Genomic DNA, 26,942 nt, shown 5'->3' on the forward strand with positions numbered 1-26,942 from the left:
GTGCTGAACTTATCTTTGCCTGAGAAATCGAATTTACTTTTTTTTTCAGACATGATCAAACCTCCGAATGAACTCAAATCTCTCTTTTCTCCAGGCCCTCCATCTGCTCCAGTAAGCGTCATCTCCTCAGTCAATGGGACCTCCGTGAATTTAGAGTGGGACCGTCCTCTGGATACAGGGGGTCGCAGCGACTTGCAGTACAGCGTGTTGTGCATGAAGTGCTCAGGAGAAGGAGGGCCCTGTGAGGACTGTTCATCCTCCCCTGGAGGCATCACTGGTGGAGGGAAGGCAGGTGGAGGGGCAAGTGTTGGGGCAGGGGGAGGAGGGATGGTGGAGCGTTCGGGCACGGCTGCGGTCCGATTTGTTCCTCGCCAGACCGGGCTGAAGGAGTCTTGGGTGACAGTGCTCAACCTGGTGGCCCACACCAACTACTCCTTCCGCATCCTGGCCATGAATGCAGTGTCACACCTAACCAATGAGCCAACACCTTACGCCGTGGTCAACATCACAACGAACCAGGCAGGTAGGGTTCAGAACAATGACGTACTGGAAATCATTACGAGGAGTTTAGTAGGCAGCACAGTTAATCACAACCTTATGTATATCCAGTGTATTTGGCTTGTACTTTTCCTCAAAATAAATTTTTCTGTCTGAAGTGCGATGAGAGGAAATGATCTTGGTGAAGAGTCAGCATTAGGTTAGGTGTGTATTTGTGACTTCATTACTTCCTGGTCCCCACATATATAATAGACGTTTTTCTCCAGAGGAGCTGGAGAACAAGCCACACCCTCCACACAAGGATCTGTAAAGTGTAGAAATTCAAAAACAGAAGATAGTAATACAAAGAACTCACAAGAAACACAAAAAAGAAACAAAGAAAAAATTAGGAAATATAAAACTGAAAAAAATACAAGGAATGTAAACTAATATGGAGTACAAGGATGTAAATTCCAATTTGAAGCCTGTAGCTCAGTGATCGCCATGCTAATGGCTACTTTCTCAGAGACTTTAAAGTAGAAACAATTGAGTTGTATGACAGAGATTTTGAAATAAAAGAGAAAGTGTCTTAACAGAAACTGAAAAAGTAATGACAGCAGAAAACGAACTGTGAGTTCAAGAGAATTCGCAAGTAGAAATGTTTGTAAGTCTTTTGGTAAAGATTTAAAGAGTTTGTAAATCTCTCACAAATACATTAAGGAGACTTTCTTTATTTTCTGTCATTTATATTCTGTTACAGTGGTGTAGTTTCTAATTAAAATAAAGCCAGTGAATATTAAAGAGATCCCTGTGAGGCAAAAGCACAGGCGTCAGACAATTATGTCTACTCTTGGATCTATGACATCACGGATGTGGTCATCTCAGGCCCAAGGCTTTAGTAGACACAGAATCTTCACCCTCCTTACAAATCTCATGCTCTGAGCCATTCAGAAATAAGTTGGCTTAAAGGGAGTGTGGTGTTAAGTAATAAAATAAATAATCATAAATACAAAATCTGTACGTGTAGCACATAAAGTAAATGGATGACAACGGCGTTACAGATCTATAAAGGTGCACTGAAGCAGGATTGTGACTGGTTTATATTGGTAGCATAAGATATGATTGCATCAGTGGTGCATGTTCATACATGCAAGTGCACACATCTAACCTGAAATAAGTCAGTGTGAAAACTATATAATAATCCGAAGCCAAAAGAAGAGAAATGTCATGAAAATTAAATGAAATAAAATGTTTAAATCTCAAGTTTAAAAGTCACCTGTGAGTTATTGGCGACTCACTTGCAGTCACATCATTCGGAGCCTTGGCTCTGTATCAGACATACTTTTCTCACTTTGTAGTTCTTTTACTGTCAAATGTGCAGAAGTGCCAAAATAACAATATTTAAAAGGAATGTGCTGTCTCAGTGACATTTTGTGCTGATAATGAAAAACAGGTTGTGCAATGTGCACTTTGTTTCTGTAAGGACTAGTTGGAATAGTTGCTACTGTCAGCAAACAGAACTCATGGCTAACTTTCTTCTATGCTCCACGCTGACGTCATGAACAGAACTCGGCCCATTTCTGTTGTGATGAATGTGACAGCAATGACTTGTAATCAGTCTCTGGTTGACTAGTTGGAAGTAACTGTTAGTGTCACTCACTGACTAATGCATGTCTCCAAAAGGACGTCTGGTACAAATGACAGGAGGTGAAAAGCAGTGTTTGTTCTTTTTAATACATCTGTAATACAACTTTGAATTAATTTTAAGACCAAATGTGAGTACAGCACACAAGTAAAAAGCCAAGTTAATACACTGATAACAATACAATATTTTTGTGCAACAGAATTACATTTAATCTAGGTTTAAAGTAAGACTTCATCAAGAAATCTTTTAATCTTTGTTAATTACACCTTGCCTTGGGCAACAATTAGAACCTCGATCTTATTAGCAGTTAAAATTCTAGAAACTCTAGAAATAAAGTTGGACGCCATCAGCGAGTGAGTTGCAGCTTAAAGCTAACAGCAGGTGAAAAAACAAACAAAACAAAAAGCCTGTCAGAGTAGGCCTTTACTTACTTTATAGTAACCTCATCTCCTTACGCTCTGTAACCATGGAAAAACATCTAGAGTTGACAAAACCTTGTCTTCCCTGTTTCTTGTGCAGCCCCCTCTGAAGTGTTAGCGATCCGGCAGGAGAACACCAGTCAGAACAGCGTGACTCTGCTGTGGCACGAACCCGATCAGCCCAACGGAGTTATCCTCGAGTACGACATCAAATATTATGAGAAGGTACGCCAGTTGCTACATCTGTACCACTCAAGCCTTAAAAACAGTTCTGTAGTCACTTGTTTGAGGCCGATGCCAACCTATTGTGCTTATTTTCCAAAAAGAACTTACGTGAAACTCTTCAGGCATCTCATGAGAGGAAAAACTGTACCTGTAAACGCATTGTCTTCAAAGGGCCTCGACTAAGCTGAGGCACAATATTGTGAAAACAGAGGAGTGACGGTTGGACAGACGCAGGATAACTTAATACAAGAAAAAGACCCTGCTGGCAGCTGAGCTACTTGAAAGGAAATGGGGTTTTGAGAGAATGAGAGCCAGAAAGCGAATGAGACGGTGTAGTTTTTCAACTTAGCGAAAGGGACAGTGGCTTGGCGGGCGTGACCTGTCGATAAGCTAATTGCCACAAGTGTTTGCCTGAATGTGCATGTATGTGCATTTGGGTGAGTATGTGTGGTTTTCTGTGTGTGTGTGTGTGTGTGTGTGTGTGTGTGTGTGTGTGTGTGTGTGTGTGTGTGTGTGTGTGTGTGTGTGTGTGTGTGTGTGTGTGTGGTTTGATAGAAATCAGCTAATTGCAGAGGGAGCAGCCTGAGAGCCGGCGGTCTCATAGCCAAACAAGCAGGATGGTGTGGGGAGTTCTGAAGGATTAGCTCGTCTCTTGCGCTGCTGTCTTAATCTGGCCTCGCTCAGGGGTGAGACGCCTGTGGGGGATTTTCAAGTGGACAAGTCAGCAATGTGCTTTCGTAAGGTTTTTTAGTACTGTACTGAACAACAGTGAGTCACGGCGAGGATGGTGGCTGCTGCAGCTGACGATGATGAAAACAAGAGAGAGCCAACACTTTATAATTTGGCTGTTATCCTTCCCCGGGACACCCAAATGATTCAGCTGCTCTACTGTCTCCATGCACCTTGTAACTCTTTATATTGTTTTGTTGAGTGTTTTTCCACCACACATTTAAAATATGTCTAAATTATTGATAATGATATGATAATGATGAACATGATCAAGACTTCAAAATAGGAATATGATAAACTGCACATCCCCTTTTTGATGAATATGTACATGAAAACAGCTGAATTTTGTAACACAGATAGGTATGCATAATAATATTGACAATTCACTTTTAACTAAAAGATGCATCACAAATGAATCGAATATCAAAAAAGAAACAAGAAAATAGGACAAACACGATTCAGGGTTCATTTTTCTGACTGACAGAAGCAGATGAAAAGATTTTCTGAGGCATTTACATGGCAATAAAGTCTAACTGACAGAGCAGGTTATATTCATTTCCTGTGTTCAGCATTGGCTCTAATGAGTCTACTAGTTAAAGAAGACTGTAAGAAATAAAGTGAGTGTTGTGATAGCTGTGGTAGATTCAGTGTGATCTTCCATTTTTTTCAGTCGTCTTTAAAGGCACTTACAGGATAAATCTGGGCTGCAGTTTCCTTATTGTCACCGAATCCTATAATTCTGCCTCATAATTCATTACATCTTTTCTACGGTGTCTGCAAACCTCAGATCCAGGTCCTCTGCTTCATACTGAAGAGATTCATCATAAGAAATGGGCCTCAATAATAAAGTGTGATTTCCAAAAAAAGCTCAGTTACTTTTTTAAAACAATGGTGGCACTGTAGCTTTGATTAAATATTACTCAAACAGGTGGAAATGCTGCATCTTGTTGAGGTCTATTGTCAGCCATGGATCAATACACATTTGGCGCTCTGGTGGGTTTTCATGGAAGAATAATAGCGCATTTGGAAAGGAGTCCAAATAAACTATAGTGTTCATGCATTCATGTGATAAATGTAGTTTAAATTGTTGGTTTGAAGAATATCATCTGCCTGTTGTTTAAGTTTGTTTTTGTTAAAAATGGAATACACAGTAAAAAGTTTTTAATTGCCTACAAAACACAGATGAGGATGCAATATAAAAAGAAAGAGAATGAGAAAAAGTCGGGTTGCTAAGCAGCTTGCAGATGTGTAGCAGCTGTGGGCAGATAAAGCATCTTAAATAATGTGTGCTGTATGAGATTTACTAATTGTATGTGTACAGCAAGGTAAGTTTCCATGTATGGCACTATTCACACTGAGCTAAGTGTTTTATAGAGGCATAGAAAGAATAAATAGCATTTCTGTTGGAGAGCTACTGGGATTACAACTGATTTTGGTTATTTATCTATCAGAGATGATGATGAACACTGATGATGGATCAGCCCACTAATTTGGCTGAATCAGTAGTTAGCATTTCCTTCAATTTTTTGTGTCCATTATTCTTGGCTTGTTTGCATCCAGTGTGTGCATGAAGTGTGTAAGCAGAACAGCCTGCAAGACTGTACGTTGGACTGTGTGTTTTTATATTGGGACATATATATTTGTCTTTACTGTGTGGTTTTATTTATTATTTGTAGAAAGGGTGTATATAAAATGTAAATAAGAACAGAATCCACTGACTTGCAACTCTCATGGCATATCATGAAATGAAAACTATGACTAAGAAGACCTGGGACCCAGGACTGTTGTCTAGATCAGACAAGAATGGGACAGCATCCTCTCCCAAAAATCCAGTACAGACTGTTATTAAAAGAAGCGACACTGGTAAACATCCCAGCCTAATTGCGTTGCCTTCATCTAATTTAAATGAGCTTAAAATTGCAATTTTTCTAATTTAGAATTTGCGACGTTTCTGTGTTCTATTATAAACAAAATACGGGTTTATGTAAATCATTACATTGTGCTTTTGTTTACATTTTAGACAGTCTCTCAGCTTTTGGGGGTTATGTCATTATTCTTTAAAAAAACACATTTTGAATGAAATGTGGGATTTTGTATCACTGCTTTAGAATTCACTTGTTCATTAATAAGAAATAAAGCCACTCATGTAACTGTGTGTTAAAGTAAATATTTTAGTTTTATGTCAACCCAGAGTGTTATATATTGCAATTTTTGTATCTCATTGTTATGTTTTTTGCAGGTGGTCCTGGATGCAGTAATATATATATAAATATCGAGGACCTGGGTTTGTCAAGAAAGAGACTTTGATTTGCAGCTTTGTGTTTTCCACTTGATTTTTTCCCCCCAGTCTGCTAATATTTAAATTTTTTATTCACTTTTCATTGGCTTAGTCACAAAAACAGTCTAGCTTAGTGTAGACCCTAAAGGTTTCTTGCTTAGATTTGGTCTTGCTGTTGTTACAGTTTAATGCATCGCGCACTGATGCCAAATAACAACTTGAATGTAAAACGTGCTTAGCAAAGCATTTGTTTAGGAACATTACTCCACACCTCGAGAATAACAGCCGACTGATTTAATTCATTTCTGAAACACATTTTTGGAAGTCACACCAATCTTCACAACCCTAATCTTTAGATGTATTTGTCATTCTTGCAGGATAATGAAGAGCACAGTTACTCCACTCTGAAGTCCAAAAACACCAGCGCCCGAGTGTCAGGGCTGAAGCCAGGTACCAAGTATATCTTCCAGGTCCGAGCCAGAACCTCAGCAGGCTGCGGACGCTTCAGCCAGAACATAGAGATCCAGACTGGGAAAGCAGGTGTGTGTATGTGCGTGTACACTGGTCTGCGAGGAGAAAAGAAAAGAGAAAACGCTGTATCGCTAAATTGTTTGGTAAAATCTCCTGCTCTCCATGAGTCACTAGAAACCTTTGATACACTGGGAAAAAAAAAGTCCAGTAACAACAGTTAAAAGACTATCACCTCAAAGTCAAGCCAAACAGCACAGCATGGTCCTAGGCTGGAAAGGTTTGGGTGATAACTGCCCCAGTCCACCCCTCTGTTCCATTGATCTATGCTTTGTTAGAGGGTCACCCCTGTCAGCAAAGCTGCAGCCTACACAGGCTTCAAACAGCTAAACACAGTGCTGCTGTGGGGTAGAAGTTTCATGTCTTTCACCTGAAGTAAGAACAACACAGACTGTTACAGAAAACTTCTATTCGAATATTTTTCTTTCCTAATAAGGGATTTGGCAGATAATGTCCTGAGCAGGCGCTAGGTCTGCAAAGCTCAACCACCTGCCTAGTTGGAGTCCCAGTGCTGTTTCACTGACTAATAGCCTCCTTTCGGAGGCTGTTCACCGGACCAAACTCTCGCTGACTGAACAAGAGGGCTGTACACATTCCATGAGCCTTCATGCTGAGTAATCAATAAGTCCCAAGTTTTGTGATAAACAGACAACAGTTGCCTTTTTCCAGAGCTGTGTGTTTTGCCAACTGCAACTATGCAAATTCTAAGAACTGAGTTGTGCGCAAGCCTGTGACGCTTAACATGAAGACTAGATGGCTTAGTCAGTGCACCACTTTAGTCCACGCTGGGTGGATTCTAATGAACAATGGGCATGTGTACGGTTCCCAGAGGACAAAGATAGAATAACTTTTATTTTGCTGATACCCAACTTTCATTTCCAAAGGTCTTTAGCTGTTTTTGCACATGAACTGCAGCCCTGGGCTTTCCTTTTGCGTGCTTGCATAGGCAACAGTCGAGTTCATGTGTGACAACTGTTTTTGACAGTTATAAAATGGACTGGTTAAATTTGGTCACTTAAAATAAAATATTAAGGCTTTGATGATCCGTATTTAGTTCCAACATCAGGTCAAATTTTTAACTTGTCTAGTAAATTATCCTTTGGCAGAATTCTGTATTGTTCTCTATATATTGTGAAGGTTTGCAGTGGGACCAGTTTGAGGACCATTTGGCACCATCCTGTCTTTTCAGGATTCAGCTTTTTTTAACATCTAGTTCATGTCAGTGTTTGGTAGTGGAGGTTATTTTGCCCTAATCAGTTGACAGTGGCTGGGTAGTCATACAGGCTGTGACATTGGCTCAGACTGTTAAATCTAACATCTATGTGTCAAATCTATATGTGTTTTTTAAGGTTTGCTATTTCTGTTAACCGACTTTCAACAGCCCAGTCCATCCATTTCATCCACATGTCTTGCCATTTCGTTTGCAATCAATTCTGACTCCGGCGCAGGATGATGACATCTCTATTCTTAATCCTGACAAGTACAAGACGCTGATTTCATCAGCTGTTTCTGAAACAGAGAAAGCAACTACCAATAGCCACGCAAAAATGTGGGTGAACGTTAGGTCAGCTGTCAATATCACATAATTACAGAAAATTGCCAATAATTTTCTCACACAAAGCTGTAATTAATTCTACCATCATCAACATTTTCAAGCAGACCTTTTGGAGAAAAGGCGAAATTAGTTTCAAACTCATACTGGAAACCTTCTACTGTCACTTTCAATTTACATGATATATACAGTGGGGCAAAAAAGTATTTAGTCAGCCACCGATTGTGCAAGTTCCCCCACCTAAAATGATGACAGAGGTCAGTAATTTGCACCAGAGGTACACTTCAACTGTGAGAGACAGAATGTGAAAAAAAAAATCCATGAATCCACATGGTAGGATTTGTAAAGAATTTATTCGTAAATCAGGGTGGAAAATAAGTATTTGGTCAATAACAAAAATACAACTCAGTACTTTGTAACATAACCTATGTTGGCAATAACAGAGGTCAAAGTTTACTATAGGTCTTTACCAGGTTTGCACACACAGTAGCTGGTATTTTGGCCCATTCCTCCATGCAGATCTTCTCGAGAGCAGTGATGTTTTGGGGCTGTCGCCGAGCAACACGGACTTTCAACTCCCGCCACAGATTTTCTATGGGGTTGAGGTCTGGAGACTGGCTAGGCCACTCCAGGACTTTCAAATGCTTCTTACGGAGCCACTCCTTTGTTGCCCGGGCGGTGTGTTTTGGATCATTGTCATGTTGGAAGACCCAGCCTCGTTTCATCTTCAAAGTTCTCACTGATGGAAGGAGGTTTTGGCTCAAAATCTCACGATACATGGCCCCATTCATTCTGTCCTTAACACGGATCAGTCGTCCTGTCCCCTTGGCAGAAAAACAGCCCCATAGCATGATGTTTCCACCCCCATGCTTCACAGTAGGTATGGTGTTCTTGGGATGCAACTCAGTATTCTTCTTCCTCCAAACACGACGAGTTGAGTTTATACCAAAAAGTTCTACTTTGGTTTCATCTGACCACATGACATTCTCCCAATCCTCTGCTGTATCATCCATGTGCTCTCTGGCAAACTTCAGACGGGCCTGGACATGCACTGGCTTCAGCAGCGGAACACGTCTGGTACTGCGGGATTTGATTCCCTGCCGTTGTAGTGTGTTACTGATGGTGACCTTTGTTATTGTGGTCCCAGCTCTCTGCAGGTCATTCACCAGGTCCCCCCGTGTGGTTCTGGGATCTTTGCTCACCGTTCTCATGATCATTTTGACCCCACGGGATGAGATCTTGCGTGGAGCCCCAGATCGAGGGAGATTATCAGTGGTCTTGTATGTCTTCCATTTTCTGATGATTGCTCCCACAGTTGATTTTTTCACACCAAGCTGCTTGCCTATTGTAGATTCACTCTTCCCAGTCTGGTGCAGGTCTACAATACTTTTCCTGGTGTCCTTCAAAAGCTCTTTGGTCTTGGCCATGGCGGAGTTTGGAGTCTGACTGTTTGAGGCTGTGGACAGGTGTCTTTTATACAGATGATGAGTTCAAACAGGTGCCATTCATACAGGTAACGAGTGGGGGACAGAAAAGCTTCTTACAGAAGACGTTACAGGTCTGTGAGAGCCAGAGATTTTCCTTGTTTGAGGTGACCAAATACTTATTTTCCACCCTAATTTACGAATAAATTCTTTACAAATCCTACCATGTGGATTCATGGATTTTTTTTTCACATTCTGTCTCTTACAGTTGAAGTGTACCTCTGGTGCAAATTACTGACCTCTGTCATCATTTTAAGTGGGGGAACTTGCACAATCGGTGGCTGACTAAATACTTTTTGCCCCACTGTACTTACTTAACTTTGAAGATATACAGAATGGACAGAGTGAGCATGTTTTGCTATTACTTTGTACACACTAAAAATTAATAATGTGAAAAAATGTACATGATGCAATAACGTCTTTCACGGTAAGTCATAGTAATGGTAAAAGAAAGTACACCATTTCTGCTTCCATAGGAAATCCAACTGAAAGTAGAATCCAAGTGCTGCTGATAAAATGCACTTGCTGAACTTGATTATCTGCAAGCGTGAGCACCTTTATAAAAGCCGAAATTTTAGCAGTTTATTGGTTTTGGAGCATTTGTTAACTTAGTGTCAAGGAGAAAAGGCATCATCAGCAATTATTGCTGCTCAGTTGTCTTGGAAGGGTTATAAGACCAAACTAGCAAACAATACACACACACACGCACATACATAAAAAAAAATCCCCTCTCGCCCCTGCTGGTGGTCTATCCTTCGAGCTTGGATCCTCTACCAGAGGCCTGGGAGCTTGAGGGTCCTGTGCAGTACCTTAGCTGTTCCTAGGCCTGCTCTCTTCTGGACAGAGATCTCTGATGTTGTTCCCGGGATCTGCTGGAGCCACTCGCCTAGCTTGGGAGTCACCGCACCTAGTGCTCCGATTACCACGGGGACTACTGTTAACGTCACCCTCCACATCTTCTAGGGTTCTTCTCTAAGCCCTTGGTATTTCTCGAGATTCTCGTGTTCCTTTTCCTGATTTGCTATCACTCAGTATAGGTCAGCTGTCAGCCATCTTCCTCTGCTTGTCATTTTACCTCAGGGGCATTTTGAAACATCTGCACCTGAGATCTTCCTGGTGCGGTAAATCCCAGACTCTATCAATCTTGTGCTACCTGATATTCCTGCCAGTTCTTTTTGTACTGATGAACGGGTACATGGCTCAAAACATGAGTGTTTTGAGCATGGTATGAGCCCCATCAGATAGAGGAAATGATCAACATCCAGAAATCCTACCAGTGGCTGGACAAAGCTGGACTGAAAGACAGCACAGAGGCACTAATCATGGTAGCACAGGAACAAGCTCTGAGCACAAGATCCATAGAGGCTGGGGTCTATCACACCAGGCAAGACCCCAGGTGCAGGCTATGTAAAGATGCCCCTGAAACAATCCAGCACATAACAGTAGGGTGCAAGACGCTAGCAGGCAGGGCATACATGGAACGCCATCAGCACGTGGCCGGCATAGTGTACAGAAAAATCTGTGCTGAGTATGGCCTGGAAGGCTTGGAAGGTCAAAATGGGAGCCGCCCCCTAGGGTGGTTGAGAATGACTGTTCCTGTTTGATTTCCAGATATAGACTGACAAACTGGTGATGGTTAACCAACCAGATATAGTAGTGGTGGAGAAGCAGAGTGATAGACGTAGCGATACCAAACGACAGCAGCATCACGAAGAAGGAACATGGGAAGGTGGAGAAGTACCAAGGGCTCAGAGAAGAGCTCAAGAAGATGTGGAGGGTGAAGATAACATTGGTCCCAGTTGTGATTGGAGCACTTGGTGCAGTGACTCTGAAGCTAGGCGATGGGCTCCAGCAGATCCCAGGAAAAACATCCAAGATCTCTGTCCAGAGGAGATCAGTCCTAGGGACAGCGAAGATACTATGCAAGACCCACAAGCTCAATTGTTTATATTATGAGAGATCACAAAAACCACATTGTGTCACAGGGATCTTCACACCTCGGATATTTGCATTTGTTGGCTTGGAGACTATATTGTTCACTAGCCTCAAATTTTGATCAATATTTCTTTTCACTCTATAAAAACTCTGTCTTTCTTGTTCCCACATTCACTGCTACTAAGCTCATCTGATAGTTGGTGCACACTTCTAACACTTACTGTGTACTTCAGTGTTCACTGAACCAAAACGTTTAGTTTTATTATGCAGATCAACTCAGACATCGATGTATCTATGTATGACAGTGTACTTAAAGATATAGATGTAATCTTTTATGACAACATTCGGTCTTTCTGGGTATTTGACCACATTAGCTGGATATTTCCTACCTAATGTGATGGACAAACAGGAGGTGATTGTTAAATGGCGAGGCTATTTAACAAAGCTCCAAATTTCTGTTTATCTTGTTTAACCAATGACACTCTACCTGCCACCTGTGTTTACCAGTGTCTGTGTTTGTGTAAACTGTGAGCATTTGTGGCAGCGTTCCCTCAGCTAACACACTGTGTTTGTGTGTCTCTGCAGTTCCTTTGCGTTACAACACCATGACCATCATCTGGATCTGCATGGCCCTGGTGTCTGGTCTGGTCACCTTTCTGGCCATCATCATCTGCAGGAAACGGCAAGGCTACACTTTACCACACTACCCATCTCTGCTGTGTGTGGAACAATTTCTTACACTACTCTTACGACCATGCCTCTTTGTGTAGTTTCTTTTGATCAAATCTCTCGTGTGCGCTGTATTTCTCTCAGCTGTTGCCACCTAAAAATGTGGGAGAAGATATTGTTTAAGCCTGTGTTTGAGAAGTACCATTAGTACCTTTTAGTACCCCTTATGACGTTAAAATGTTTGTAATGCTAGATGCACAAGAAGTCTGCATGCTATATTTTCAAGCTTAAGTATAATGTATAAAGGAGAATTTTGAAGGCTAATATTCCTTAGCCCTTGCTGTCTTATTTAGCTAATTTCCTAACTTGTAATTTCCACCTCATAGTGGTTTTAATTATGTTGATTCATGTCCAGTAGCTTGCAAGCCAAATATTCATACTTATCCCACCCCCCTACCCCTCCCTTTTGATGTCTTTTAGTTACATCTCTGTAGAACTGTACCAAATAATTAATTTCATTGCCCTTAATTAATTTACACTTCAGTGCATATTAGGTTTTTCATTGCCAATAGAAAAAGTGGGAAAAAATATAATGAGTTAGAGAACTCCAGACAAGATCCTGCTGTCGTGACTGGAGAGTTTTTAGCATATGCCACTGAGGCAAAAGAAAAAGAAAAAAGAAGAGTTGGTATTTGAGTTTAGGGGGATGGCCACTTTACTCATGAAAATATTTAACTACAAGGCAATAATAAACCACAAGGGAAAGGTTTAGTTTTTACAAAGAAAGTAAACTGCATTAAACAGCGTTGCAAAATATTAATAGATATAATATATCTATTATACTGATTAAAATTTTAATGCAATATATATCTAAGAAAATAAAACAAAGTAGCCTAGCTAATGCTAGCAGTCATGCTAATGCTAGCATGCATCTCATTTGTTACTCATCTCACTTTTTTAGCTGATGGTCAGTATTTAGTGGACATACCAGGCTCTAGAGCTCTAGACCTACATATTTACCACCTGCTTTTTTTTTCTAATGACCTGCAGGGGGTGAGTCCTGCAGTTGCAAAAACACTTTTTAAGAGTAATTTGAGGTGAAATTCCTTCTTGTTCTGTGATACTTTCCTGATGACTTTATGGGTTCAGTCACTAGTTTGAGGGCATATTGAACACAACATCTTTTAAATTATGGTCCAAATTAGAGTCAGAAATGAGAATAAACCAAGATTTACTTATAACATGGGTGCAGTGCCCCTCAGTTTTACAGTGTGATCAATCACCCTGTTTTAAAACACCAAGGTGATGACAGGGAAACCTCTCAGCTCAAGGCTCTAAAACAGAACTTTACTAACATTAGGTACATGGTATACATATACCAAAGTATACATGTAGGTTGGTAAATGGGTACCAATGGTAAAATCCATCTTATATATACAGTCTATGCTAATAAGCACCATAATCACTTTGTTGCACTCTGGGTAGGTTGTCAGTCACTGATTTATTATACATCTTTATCAAAATAGTAAACTAGGATATTTTTACATGTAAGCAGGAAATGAAATACCCTGCAGTGCATCAGTGTAGACCTAACATCAAAAAACACATGCCCTAAAGCTACAGTGGCAACATTTGAACGTGTATGAGTGAAGAAGTCATTTTCCTTTTCGCTCTTAAATGTACTCCTGGGATGTCTTTGCTTTGCCTTGTCAATGTGAATATTGATTCTAATAATGTTGAGTTTTAATTATGTGGACATGCCCATAGAAAAAGGTTTTCTATTATAAAAATGATACCTCACCTCGCCAAACTAACAGAAAGGAATTTTACTCTTTAACCTTTTATCATCCTCCAATTCACCAACAACCAGTCTAGAGTTAGGGGTAGGGTAATTGGAACCCCTGTGTGGAGAAGCTTTTAACAGAAAACATGCCAAAATGATGTATATATAATGTATGAAACTATAAGAAAAGTCCCCTTTTTTCTACATTACATTTTATTCTGCAGCTATAACAAAAAACACCTAGACCACCTCAACCAGTCTACCCCTTGACTGGTTGCCAGTAACACCGTAAAGTCTCACTGCTTGTTGTTAATAGATGACTAAGTGTCAGTAAGTGATGAATAGCTTTGTTAAACTTAGTAATTAATTATGAGCAAATATTGATTTAGTAATTTTCAACTATACTTAGAGTTTGAAAGTGTTTTCCACTATTGTCCTGTATTCATCCCTCTGTATATGTATGGGCATGTGTGTGTGTGTGTGTTTTTGTGGCCGTGCGTGTGTGTGTGTATGTGTGTGCTTTGTATAGACACTGTGGCTATAGCAAAGCCTTCCAGGACTCCGACGAGGAGAAGATGCATTACCAGAATGGTCACGGTATGTTTGGCCCATTTCTCAATTATTACTAATAATAGATTAGATGGCATTCTTTGACAAAGTCGCATTTTCATCCCTGTTTAATAAAGTTCATCCTCAGAGCAAACAATTTTCATCAGGCTCTGAGTGATTACAGGAGAATACACTCCTTGGCCCCTGCATGCTGTGTATTCTTCCACTCCCTCTGTCTGCTCTTTTTTCCGTGTCATTTCTCTCCTCTTTCATCAGGTTTTCCCTGCACACACCGGTGACGGGGCTCAGATGCGATGTTGCTCTCATTCTCCAATATGTGACCAAATGCTAATGTTGTTTATCTTAGTGTCATTCCCCGATGCGAGGTTCTATATCGACCCACACACGTACGAGGACCCCTGCCAGGCGGTCCACGAGTTTGCCAGAGAAATTGAAGCTTCCAGGATCAAAATAGAGAAAATCATTGGTTCAGGTAAAACCATGAACTTGTGTGTGCTCACACACACACACACACACACACACACACACACACACACACACACACACACACACACACACACACACACACACACATACATACATAGTGAGAATCATTGGCTATGCTAACTTAAAATCATTGGCCGGTGTAAAGGCTGTGGTGTGCAGCAGAGAGGAGGATAGCAAAGTGGAATCAGAGCGTTGCGTGGGGCTGTCAATCAAAGCTCCTCAGACAGGAAGAGAATACTAACACTGTGTCAGCCTCACAATTCACTGTGCTACATATGACTGCTGCAGCCAGAGACAAATAGAAATGTATGACACAGACGCATTCAAACAGTGCAACCACCAGTTTAAAGTTCTGTTGAGCTAAAGATAAGAATGGATTGCTAATTAGCTCTTGGCAGCTTTTGCACATATATGTGAACAGATAGTTTGTAAGTGGGTTGTTTTCTCTTATCTACCCTGGCAAATTAAATGACATGTTCTCATTCACACAAATGGCTTAGGCGTGGGTGGAGGGTGCAGGGAAGCACGACGAATATTTACCATTGTGGAACAGATTTAAAGGCTGAATATGTTTGATGTGCTGCATTACTGTGTTCCTCTGCCATGTTTTCAGGGGAGTTTGGGGAGGTTTGCTACGGACGTATGAGGCTCCCGGGAAAACGAGACATCCCAGTGGCTCTAAAGACCCTGAAGGCAGGATACACAGAAAAGCAGAAGAGAGACTTCCTGGCCGAGGCTTCAATAATGGCCCAGTTCGACCACCCCAATGTCATCCGTTTAGAGGGGGTAGTAACTCACAGTACGCTCCATCAACTACAATATATCATTGTGAAAAATATAGATCATTTTCAAAACTATTTGCTTTCAGACACAGGTGTGGCAAGACCTGTATTAATTCTGAACTGCTTATTCCACTATACTTGCAATTGTGGCACAGAAACTCTAGAGAGGGAGGCCTGCCTGAAATGCTTTGGCAGCACACGTGTCGTCAACATTATCAACTATAGCATGCTAGCTGGGCTGGGGTACCCTTCCAGATGGGCAAACACTATTACAAAGGATGTGTTTATTCACTCTAATGCTTGATTTACAGTACTTCATTAAATCCCGATGCCCTATGCAGTTTCCTAGCTTGATGTACTCTTTAAACTCCTCATTGTAGCTATGCAGACCACAACATGCATATTACTACTAAATGATGATAGTGTATAGTTAAACAAAGTTCAGTATTTTTGTTTTTCCCATTTTCATAGCTCACATTCCAAGTCCAACATTAACAGCTCTGTTTAAATCTTAATAGCGGAGCAGTCCTGGCACATCAGCAGACAAGTGTAAAAGCAAACAACACAAGTCTCTGGGGATTCAATGATTTTATTTATTTTTTTGCTTTTTTGGCTAATTGGAAACAGAGGCAGAGCCAGACTTTTATCTGCTGAGGCTCTGGCCACGCATCGGACCAATCCAAATAACCAACGAAGAAAGCCTGGGAGCTACACATACTCACAGAACCAGGCTTGCAGCTAGCAACTAATATTTTGTCTAGCAAAAATCTTTAATGCAGAATTACTTCACAGTTGTAGTTTTGTCAGGAACATTCAAACAGTGCAAGCACCAGTTTGAATTCTAATTGTCCCGTTAGATTTATCAAAAAATGAGAACGTGACTTTTTGTGGTCTTCCAAATTAAGTATTAATATCAGCCTTACCACACCTCTAAAAACGGTTTGACGAGGCACTGCAGCTTCTCTGATCACACATGTACATAAAGTCAATTTTGTCTATTGATTAAATAAATAAAGTTTCCAGTGAAAAGCCAGTGTTACTACAGTGCATCCAAATAGTATTCACTGTGCTATAATTATTCCACATTTTGTTAAGTTACATCTCCACGATCTCCTCCATGATGTGGAGAACCACACACCTGCTTATTTATAATGTCCCGTAGTTTACATTGTATGTCATAAACCAAGCCATGAAGTCCAAGGAATTGTCTGTAGACCTCCAAGACAGGATTGTATTGAGGTACGGATCTGGGGAAGGTACAGAAATAATTCTGCAGAATTGAAGTACTCAGTGAGCACACTGGCCTCCATCATTCATAAAGGGTTCTTCCATTTATGAATGATGACTCTTCCTAGGCTGGTTGCTTGGCCAATCTGAGCTTTCAGAGTAGAAGGGCCTTAGTCAGGGAGGTTACCAAGAACCCGGTGGTCAATCTGACAACCATTTCTGCAATCAGGTCTGTATGGTTGAGTGGCTGAACAGAAGCTACTCCTCAGTTAAAAGCACATGACACTCCTCCTGGAGTTTACCAAAAAACACCAGAAGGACACTCAGACCATGAGAAACAAAATTCTCTGGTCTGATGAAACAAAGATTGAACTCTTTGGCCTGAATGCCAAGCATCATGTCTGGAGGAAACCAGACATTCACCACTCGGCCAATACCATCCCTACAGTGAAGCATGGTGGTGGCAGTATCATGATGTGAGGATGTTTTTGGGCAGCCAGAACTGTGGGACTACTAGGTTGAAGGAAAGATGAATGGAGCAATGTACAGAGACATCCTTAAAGATAACTTATTCCAGAGTGCTCTGGACCTCTGACTGGGGAGAAGGTTCATCTCCAACAGGACAATGACCCTGACCACATAGCCAACATAACAAAGGAGTGGCTTTGAAACCACTCTAAGTATGCTGTTACAAGCTTGGCACACTTATTTTTGCCAGTTTCTCCCATTATTCTTTACAGAATTTCTTAAGCTCCATCAGGTTTTTCAGATCCCTCCAGAGATGTTCAATTGGGTCCAAGTCTGGACTCTGCGTGGGACACTCAAGAATATTCACAAAAAGTTGTGGCTGTAATTGATGCTTCAACAAGGTTTTGGCCAAAAGCTGTGAATACACTGTAGGTATACTTTAAAGGCTAAAATTGTACTTCTAGTTTCTATTTCATTGTATATCCTTAAATCTCATACTACCATCATATTTAAATATTTTAATCAATTCAAACACCAAAATAAACAGATGAACACACTGTGAAGCTGTTTGGAAAGCCTGGAGAACTATTGATCAAGACTACTAAGAAAGTCTAACTCCCTAAAGAAAATAAAGCAATGCGGGCATTTAAAGACTTTTGCACACAATTTATGATGTAGGCATCCCTTTTGTAACAGCATATACACTGCCAGGCCAAATGAAAAGTCTGTTTCATTGGATCACCTTTACTTTTAATGACAGGACACATTAATTGTAGCATAAGTTTATGCAGTTATTTCCATCCAGAGTTGCATTAACTGTGTGTCAAGATTTTCTATTGATGATGGGAAAATTGGAATACTGTATAAATTCTTCTCCGGCAAATCTCAAGTTTTCTAAATGGGGCTAAGGTCTAGAGTCTGTGGTGGTCAATTCATGTGTGATCATGTTGTCTCAGTGGGCTCAGAGTCCACTGAACCTTGGCAGAAGAAAAAGATCAGTTATCTGGTAATACTGCCTGAAAGCGTAAAACTGGACTTATCAGACCACATGACCTTTTCTCAATCCAATCTTTTTGCTCCCGAGCAAAGTGAAGCCTTTTTTTTAGTAACTTTACTTGTTAAGTGTTTTTGTTTAAGCTAAATAGTTACTTAGTCCCAGTTCCTGGAGTTCTCTTCATAATGTGCAGGTGGACATGCTCTTACTGAAACATAGCTTAGGTTTATCTTTTTACAATTTGATTTCATCAAATGTTTCACTGATTTCCAATCAGGAACATGTGATATTTTTCTTGATTTCTTACTCATACATGATGTTTCACCACTACCCTTCCATCCCCTTAGTTGTTTTCCTTGCTTGGTGCAGGCCAGTAATCGTACCCTTCTGAAAAAGAGTAGTATCTGTTCCACAACCATGGGGCATGTTTTCTAGCATAAAACGATCATCACTGCATTAAAAAACAACCTGTTGCCATGTGAATCATACTAATCAAAGCAGTAATGATTCAATACAAGGCTTTTATCTATTTTGGTGACTTTTAGCGCCTCTTTAATGGAAATGGTATGAGTTGGAAATCTATGGATTAGAGAAATAAAAATCTAATTATATGGTTTTATGGTTTATATGGTTTTGTTGAGATTTAGATGTATAATTTAGCTGTCTCATTTTGGTTGAAGAAGATTCACATTGTGCTGGAATTCCATACAGCATGTAATTTAATAAATGATACTGTAGATAATAATGTAGAGGAGACAGCCAGTTTGGGGGTGGGTGGGTTGTACAATGTGCAGCTTTGAAATACTAGAAGAACATTCCTAGATGATCACAGATTCAACATCTCTCTCTTGCGTATTTTCCAAGTTGTATATATAACTGTCAGCAACTTTTCACAATTTATTTGAACAAATTGCTACAGTAAGCAGCTACCAGCGAAGTGTCGCATTCAGACCTTCCTTGAGTCTAATTAAATTGTTGTCTATTTGTGTGGAAGCACTACAGACTCACAACTTAATTAGAATTAGTATGCAGTGTCGCTAAAGACAAGAAACTCTTCCAAGAAACCACCTGTATAGTTAGACACTGACAAGTAAGAGAGAAGGACAGAATATTACAGGTTTTTGAGTGATCGAATCCCTTTAAGAAAATAGAGGTAAACACATTAAATAATAGAATTAAGACATTGCATCTGTTTTTATTCAGCACCTGCATCACTTACTGTACAGTGTGTACAAACAAATAAATAGCTGATATCCAAATAAGCTCATAAGGTTTTTGGTTGGTGTTTCCAGGCAAACCAGTGATGATCATCACAGAGTACATGGAGAATGGTTCTCTGGACTCCTTCCTCCGGGTTGGTATTTAAACTCTCAGTTAAAGAGCTCTATACTCCTTTTTCCTTTAATGCCATCTCATTTCAACTGTTTTAGTGCACTTCTGACTGTTGATGAGTTGTTCAGCTAACAGTTTGTGTAATGTCTTCCTTCCTTTGATTTTCTCCTAATGCGTTAGTGGAGGGGTTTGTGCTACTCACTTTCAAATGCTAGCTGCATGTCCAAGAACTCAACCCACTGTAGCATCAGAAATAATATGGTAATAGACCAAACACAAAACAGCAATCATGTTCAGCAACTATTGAAATGTTCATGAAACTTTAAAGAAAAGTGTTGCCTTTTGGCAACCATCTTGGTAATGCCTGGGACAGTTATTGTGAAGCTCCTATCTTGGATGGGGAAAGACCCATAGCTGTCCTTTCAGTGATCACTGGCACATAAAAAATGAGATCTGTCTTTTAAAATGCTGTTCATTCTAAGATAAATGTGTCTGGCTCAGTCTACATGAAACAAATTCCATCTTCAGTTTTTCTATGCAGTAAACCAAGAAAATAAATCTTTATCATGAACCGTAACTACGTGCATATATCAATGCAGCATTATAATTGTCTCATATTTTACCCAGTTTCTGTTACTGACTTGGTCTTTTTTGGGCAAAAACTGGACAACCACCATCTGCTCTGCTGTGAAATTTCACTATATATTTATGTTCAGGACTCACCGAGTGCCAAAACTCTGTTTTAAAATCTCTCCAATAACACATAACATGGTTGTGCAAATGAGTTTGTGCCTGGCTGTAAACTGCCCCTGGCACACACACACACACAGAAATGGAAAATTAAAATAAGGCTTTGTTTTTCATTTATACTCAAATCTAATTTTGAAGCAACCTATTCATGAAGCTTTGATTCACAACTTTCATTAGTTTTCTGGTGTTTTGTCAATTTTACTATGTTTCCCCTATTAACATTCGTCAGATGGCTAGTGAACCACCACAGGTAGGTTAGGAATAGATTTGTGTTTAGACACGTTGGATAAGCAGTTTCAAAAACTGCTCGTGTGGCCTTTCAGATCATCTCCCTCACGCATTTTGGCCTTTCACCTCTGTGATAAGATTTCCATTTGAGTATGCCATATAGGGAAACACTACATACAGTGCGTTGGTATGAACCTAGCACTAACTTTACCAGTCATAACCAGTAACTGGTGAACTTTTAGCACTTTAAACTCACCTTAATTCTCATTAAAAACACTGTATCTTGTGCCCTCATTAACATCTTTGAAAAATAGCACTGACACCACAGCAGAGATCAATTCAGTTGTTAAAATGGAAAAAAAAAATCCTATCTTGTGATGTTGGGCATTTTTTCTGTTGATGTTTGGTGTTTGCATGTTTCAGAGTACAGTGACATTACTGACAGTGTGATGCAGAGCTGTTGCAAGGAGTTGAGAATAGTGTAGAGGAGCAAATATGAAAGTTTTCTTTAACATCATGTATAGGTTGGTTTAACATTGTATTACATTGACAATGTCAAACAGCTCCTGTATTTGCTCATATGATAATACAGCAGATTATTACTTAAAGCAAATCCCTGTCATGTTTTATTCTCTTATCTTTACTCTTTGCTCTATCTTGATTAAAATCTCTTCTATTATCACTGCTTATCTTCTCAGCTGCTATGCCATCGCATTATTTTATTTTTTTTGATCTAGCCTTAATACTCTACCTCCCTGCCACTCCCTTCCTGATCTTTAAATTTTTTTTGTTCCTTCTTGCAGAGACACGATGGCCAGTTTACCATTATCCAGCTGGTTGGCTTGCTGCGTGGCATCGCAGCCGGCATGACCTACCTGTCTGACCTGGGCTACATCCACCGCGACCTGGCCGCGCGCAACGTCCTGGTCAACAGCAACCTGGTGTGTAAGGTGTCTGACTTTGGGCTATCCAGAGTACTCGAGGATGACCCAGACGCTGCATACACCACCAGTGTGAGTTTTCACATTGAGGCAAGCATTAATGCAGCGACACACTCACACACACACACACACATGCATGCAGGTGTGATATTGTCTCCTATTAACTTTGCTATAACACACAAAGTGACATATGATTTAAGATGAATGAATGACATAATAATTAAAATATTTGTATAATAACACACTTAATGTAACATAATATTACTAATTACTAGGAATGATCTTTTTTTAACAATAGAATATGCATTTAACTTAATAATGTTTATTTTGCTTATAAGTGGCAGTGAAAACTGGAGCAGTGGAGTATAGGCTAATGGAGATCATAGATCACGGTTCACTTTTCCTTCTTTTTAACTCAGTTGTAGTTGTCTCATTCTAAATGTAAAGGTTTAACAACATAAAGCTGTTTATATCTGCAGCTTATTAATACAATTTGTCCTGCCGTTATTTAAAAATGCTTCTGTTGTGCCTTATCTCCCATAAGATCTTGCAGCTTTTAAAGAATAGCCACACTAGCACCACACCAGAAGCTGGTATATCTTGATTCCCGCTGATTCCTTTGAGGCCCCAGTTTTGTGTAAATGCCCAAATAAATTGATGGAGCGCCTTTAATTGTGTTGCTCAAGGCATCAACTTCAGTAAAATATAATCACATTCTGACCTTTAACTATCTAATGATAAATATCTATGCTACACTTTTATGAACACATCGAGCTTCTGAGATTATTATCACAGCATGTCTGTTCTGTCTCCACAACTGTAGAAAATACATTATCCAACACATCTTAAACTATAATTGGTGTTTAAAACCAACACACACACACACACACACACACACACACACACACACACACACACACACACACACACACACACACACACACACACACACACACACATATATATATTGCACATATTAGGGGTGCAACGATATTCGTATCGATATTGAACCGTTCGATACAGTGCTTTCGGTTCGGTACGCATATGTATCGAACAATACAACATTTGTAATTTATTTTATCAACTTTCCTTCTGACGATGCTGTCTGTGTTGAGCGCTCAGTGGATCTGTGCTCGACAGTGCAGCCTAGGCGGAGTAGTTGACCGCAGATTCACTGAGCGCAGGGCAAGCTAGCGAGACAGAAGTTAAGCTCTCCTTGCAACAAGGCAAATTGAACCTCCCCCACCCTCATTCAGATCTGGCGTTTGGAACTATTTTGGTCTTCATGTGACGTATGACCCTGAAGGTAAGCGCGTCATGGACTAAAGTAAAACAGTATGTTGGATGTGCCACGCAATGCTCAATTACATGGGTGGGAACTAGTGTGTTAGCGCAGTTAGCTCGTTAACGTGTTGGCCGTCCAGCACCACGCACGGGACGATCAGGGGTAGCTCGTTAACGGAGATTTGCCCTGTTGTGGCGTTAACGTCATTTCAACGAGATTAACCTGAAAGCACTAGTGGGAACACAACGAATATGACTGCACATTTACGCCGACATCATCCTAGTGCAAAGACAAGTGGAAGCAGACAAAAACAACAAGCATGCATGCTACAAACTTTACTCGAGTCACTTAGACAGCCGTTAGCACATGATTCTCCTTATGGGGACCTGATATGTTTAATATGCTGCTGAGAATATAGCCCAGAAGAAGCGTATAGTATAGCTTTTATTTTGGAAAGAGCCATTTCTCTGTAATAAACTCTCTTTTCCAAAGATGAGTGATTCCTCAATCAGATACAGGGCTGGCAAAATCGGTAGCCCGACGTCCCGGGGCTAGCGATTTTTCCAGTTGGGCTACCAAAATCTATCTCTGCCCTGCCCGTCACGCTATTGTAGGAAGGAAAAATATATGTCAATGCTTTTGCATTCTTTCGGAAATGTAGCTGGGTAATTATGTCATTGGCATCGATGAGCCACTGTCAATATGTGACATATTGAAATCGGTTTGAATTTGCGCTTGTTTTTTGCTTTCACTTTGCAATCGTGCGAACTGTTTTATAGAGAGCGACAGCACTGATTGGTGAGTGATGATAATTTGTGCACCAATTCCTCTGACATCGTCTTATCAATCGTTAGCTTACACTGCAAACATGACAAGTGAAATCTCCCGCAGCTTAAACATGTGAGAGGTTGATCGCGCAGAGAATCGCTGAGCTTATGTGAGTGCGCGTGTAAAAGCAGCAGGATATATATTTTAGTTCTGCTGAGCCAAATAAGAGAGGTCAGGGTGAAGAAGTGACAGCCAAAGAAAAGCTTACCACAAAACGGAGAAGTTATGACAAATCAGACTATAAGGCAAAAAGAAAGTGCAGCTTTATGGTTTCATGGACAAAATAATTTCTGTGGCTGCAATATGACGAGCTAAATAACCAGGGCTGCACATAAGTGGTCCGCAGGTGCGCATTCGCTGTCAAAATAAAAAACGCGCACAAGATATGAAGTTGCAACGCGTGTTTGCGTACATAAGATTTTCTGGAGGAGGACAGACATTTGTTTAGAACTCTTAAAGATGTCGAAGAAGCTCCTTTAAGCAATTACTTTGGTGTTCCTCCACCTCCAAAGAAATGTCAGAAGGAGTCCGAACCACAAAAGAAGCGCGTATTCTCGGAAAAGTGGTTGCAGGAGGTGAGCTGGCTTCAAACAAATGATGAACGCACAGAGATGTGGTGCAGAATGTGCCGTGAAAATCCCACTCTAGCGGACAAAAACAGTTCTTTTTATATGGACGCAAACGCGCGTTGCAACTTCTTATCTGGTGCACGTCTTTTATTTTGACAGCGAATGCGCACATGCGGACCACTTATGTGCACCCGTGTAAATAACATAATGTTCTGCCGGGTGTGTTGTTGGCTTTCTCTCGATTTCTGAGTCGACAAGCGCCTTTGTTACTGGGACCAGTCATTTTAAGAAAGGCCCCCATTAGAACCCATGAGAAATGCAAGAAATGCATTATTGCTCAGTCTGCAATATCTTTCCCAGAACAAACACCAATTGCAAATAACATACAAAAAATAAACCTGAAAAATCTGTTTAGAACAGCGTACTATGTTGCAAAGAGTGAACTACCACTGGCACAATTTAGCAGTCTTTGCAAACTTCAAAAAGCAAATGGCCTAGATCTTGGTTCCACTTGCCTCTTACTTGTGACTTCAGTGGAAATTTCAAATTCAGGATCTGACACAGACTGATTCATGTCCTACACAGTTCTTACAAGTTCATAGAAATTTCTGTTCAATTAGAACCAAGTATTTGAGTTGATGATTGTAATTTTTATACAATGTTGTAATTTGTTTTTCAACAATTTTTTGATTAATGTTTTGTTTCCTTTACAATATTATACTTTAATGAATAATATTATAAAGGAAACAAAACATCAATCAAAAAAATGCTCTCTTTTTTATTCGGGCTACTTAAATTTATTTTGGGCTACCAGAGATTTTGAAATTTTGCGAGCCCTGAGATATATTTTTTTTTTATTACTTTTTTGTTTCAGCAACATTAAATTTAAAAACTGTACTTTTGAGTTAAAATATATATTTATAATTTTAATAAATGACAAATTAAAAAGGCATGAACATTTTTTTTGTATCGAAAAAATATCGAACCGTGACACCAAAGTATCGAATCGAACCGTGAATTTTGTGTATCGTTGCACCCCTAAAAAAAAAAAAAAAAAAAAAAAAAAAATATATATATATATATATATATATATATATATATACTATATATAAAATATATATTTTCTCATCACTCTTGTAAATCAACCATTGCTAAAAATATTGTATAAATATATATATATATATATATATATATATATATCATGTTAATATTGCTTTGTTCTGAGCAATAAAGTATTTCATTTATGTATGGATCCTCTGATTGCTGTGTGCTTGACAAAGTGCTCTTCAATTTGAACTTTATTGTTTAAAATGATGCTTTAAATTTGTACTCAGTCAGCACAAGCCACTGAATTTTGTTCTTTAAAAACATATCTTGATTATATTCACATATCAGATAATTACCAGAATGAAAGTAGAAGCACGACAAACAAAGGCTGGAAATTAAAACACTTTTTATTAGGCGGTACAAATGGATTTTGAGTCAACTGAAAGAGCTACTTTAAAGAATACTCTCATTTTAAACCAGTTTGAAAGAAATATATTGAGTGTTAACTAAAAAAAAAAAGTAAAAGATTCCAGTGCTTTCAGATCCAAATCGGCTTCAACCCATGTGTCTATTAGTCTGTAAAAGCACAGCAATCAGATTATAGACACCAAGGTGATTATGTACAGCATCACCCAGTGTGAAGGAGAAACTGATTATGGATCGTGATATACAGACATTATGGCGTCACAATAACACTTGATTGTAGCTGAAGATTAAAACATTACTGCTTGGAAATTATGGAGGTATAAAGCTCTTCTATGGAGTCAAAGGTGGCAGCAAAGTAACTTTGAAGGAATTGAAAGTACGGAAACTTTGGCCTGTTTTAAATGTTTAGCAGAACACCGAGTGTCTGTAATTGGCTATATTTGGTGAGTAACCTTCAGAGGCTTAAAATTACCCACAGGGAGTGATTTGTTTGTTTAGGAAGTGATGTATCCATTTGTCAACTTAATTAAGTGCTAGTTTAATATCAAGTACAATGCAAGTAGTTCACTTGCTAACACTTGCAAGTCTATTCTTGTCCTGAGAACATACACATACACATCGTTGCCCTTTAGTGTGTGCTGTTATTTTCTGCTTTCATTAACATTTGCTGTTAAACAGTGAGCAGGCATGTAGCTCATTTATGAATCTGTTTTACTTTAGTAGTGATTTTATTTAACTAGAGGTTCCTTCCATGGTTAAAATGTTTTGCTCTTTTTATGTTGCTAAATCTCTTTTATTGATGTCATTACTTTTCACTTTTGATATCTGACTAACATCCTACAATACAGTTGAAGATTTTAAAATATCATTTCAGATCAGGCTTTAAGTAGCTTTAGTATTTAAATGCTGTCCTCCCATTGAAGTTTTAGCTACAGATAGACACTTTTACTTAAAGGAAGTGTGTGTGTGTGTGTGTGTGTGTGTGTGTGTGTGTGTGTGTGTGTGTGTGTGTGTGTGTGTGTGTGTGTGTGTGTGTGTGCCTCTGTGTTTTCTTCCTATATTATACTGAAACCCTTAGCAGAATCCCTAATCACATCATCACTACTTTTTCCTTCAAAATGGTCACAAAAGCTGTTACTCATGACATGACAGCTAAATTTCATGTGTGTTTTAATATACATTATTGGTGCTCTAGGGCAGCAGTTCTCAATCCTTTTCTCAGACAAAGCCCCCAAAGCCTTGTCGGATAAAAACCACCAGCTTATATAACCCTATAAGTCTAGTC

The 26,942-nt window shown here is 39.6% G+C and overlaps 1 protein-coding gene across 6 annotated transcripts in view; it reads left to right on the top strand.

Moving 5' to 3' along the window:
- epha8 (eph receptor A8) overlaps positions 1 to 26,942 on the top strand; it is a 136,397-nt gene that overhangs the window by 104,147 nt on the left and 5,308 nt on the right. For 2 of the 6 annotated variants that reach the window (XM_026169027.2, XM_080302137.1), the window contains 9 exons: positions 95 to 523; positions 2,642 to 2,766; positions 6,151 to 6,313; positions 11,858 to 11,990; positions 14,254 to 14,321; positions 14,641 to 14,766; positions 15,394 to 15,579; positions 19,544 to 19,605; positions 21,365 to 21,592. In XM_026169027.2, coding sequence (XP_026024812.1) covers positions 95 to 523; positions 2,642 to 2,766; positions 6,151 to 6,313; positions 11,858 to 11,990; positions 14,254 to 14,321; positions 14,641 to 14,766; positions 15,394 to 15,579; positions 19,544 to 19,605; positions 21,365 to 21,592 — 1,520 coding nt within the window. The remainder of the gene's footprint in view (positions 1 to 94; positions 524 to 2,641; positions 2,767 to 6,150; positions 6,314 to 11,857; positions 11,991 to 14,253; positions 14,322 to 14,640; positions 14,767 to 15,393; positions 15,580 to 19,543; positions 19,606 to 21,364; positions 21,593 to 26,942) is intronic. The other 4 variants (XM_026169028.2, XM_080302138.1, XM_080302139.1 and 1 more) reach the window with 3 other exon arrangements.

This window comes from Astatotilapia calliptera, chromosome 5 (assembly GCF_964374335.1).
Source record: "Astatotilapia calliptera chromosome 5, fAstCal68.1, whole genome shotgun sequence".
NCBI classification, from domain to species: Eukaryota; Metazoa; Chordata; class Actinopteri; order Cichliformes; family Cichlidae; genus Astatotilapia; species Astatotilapia calliptera.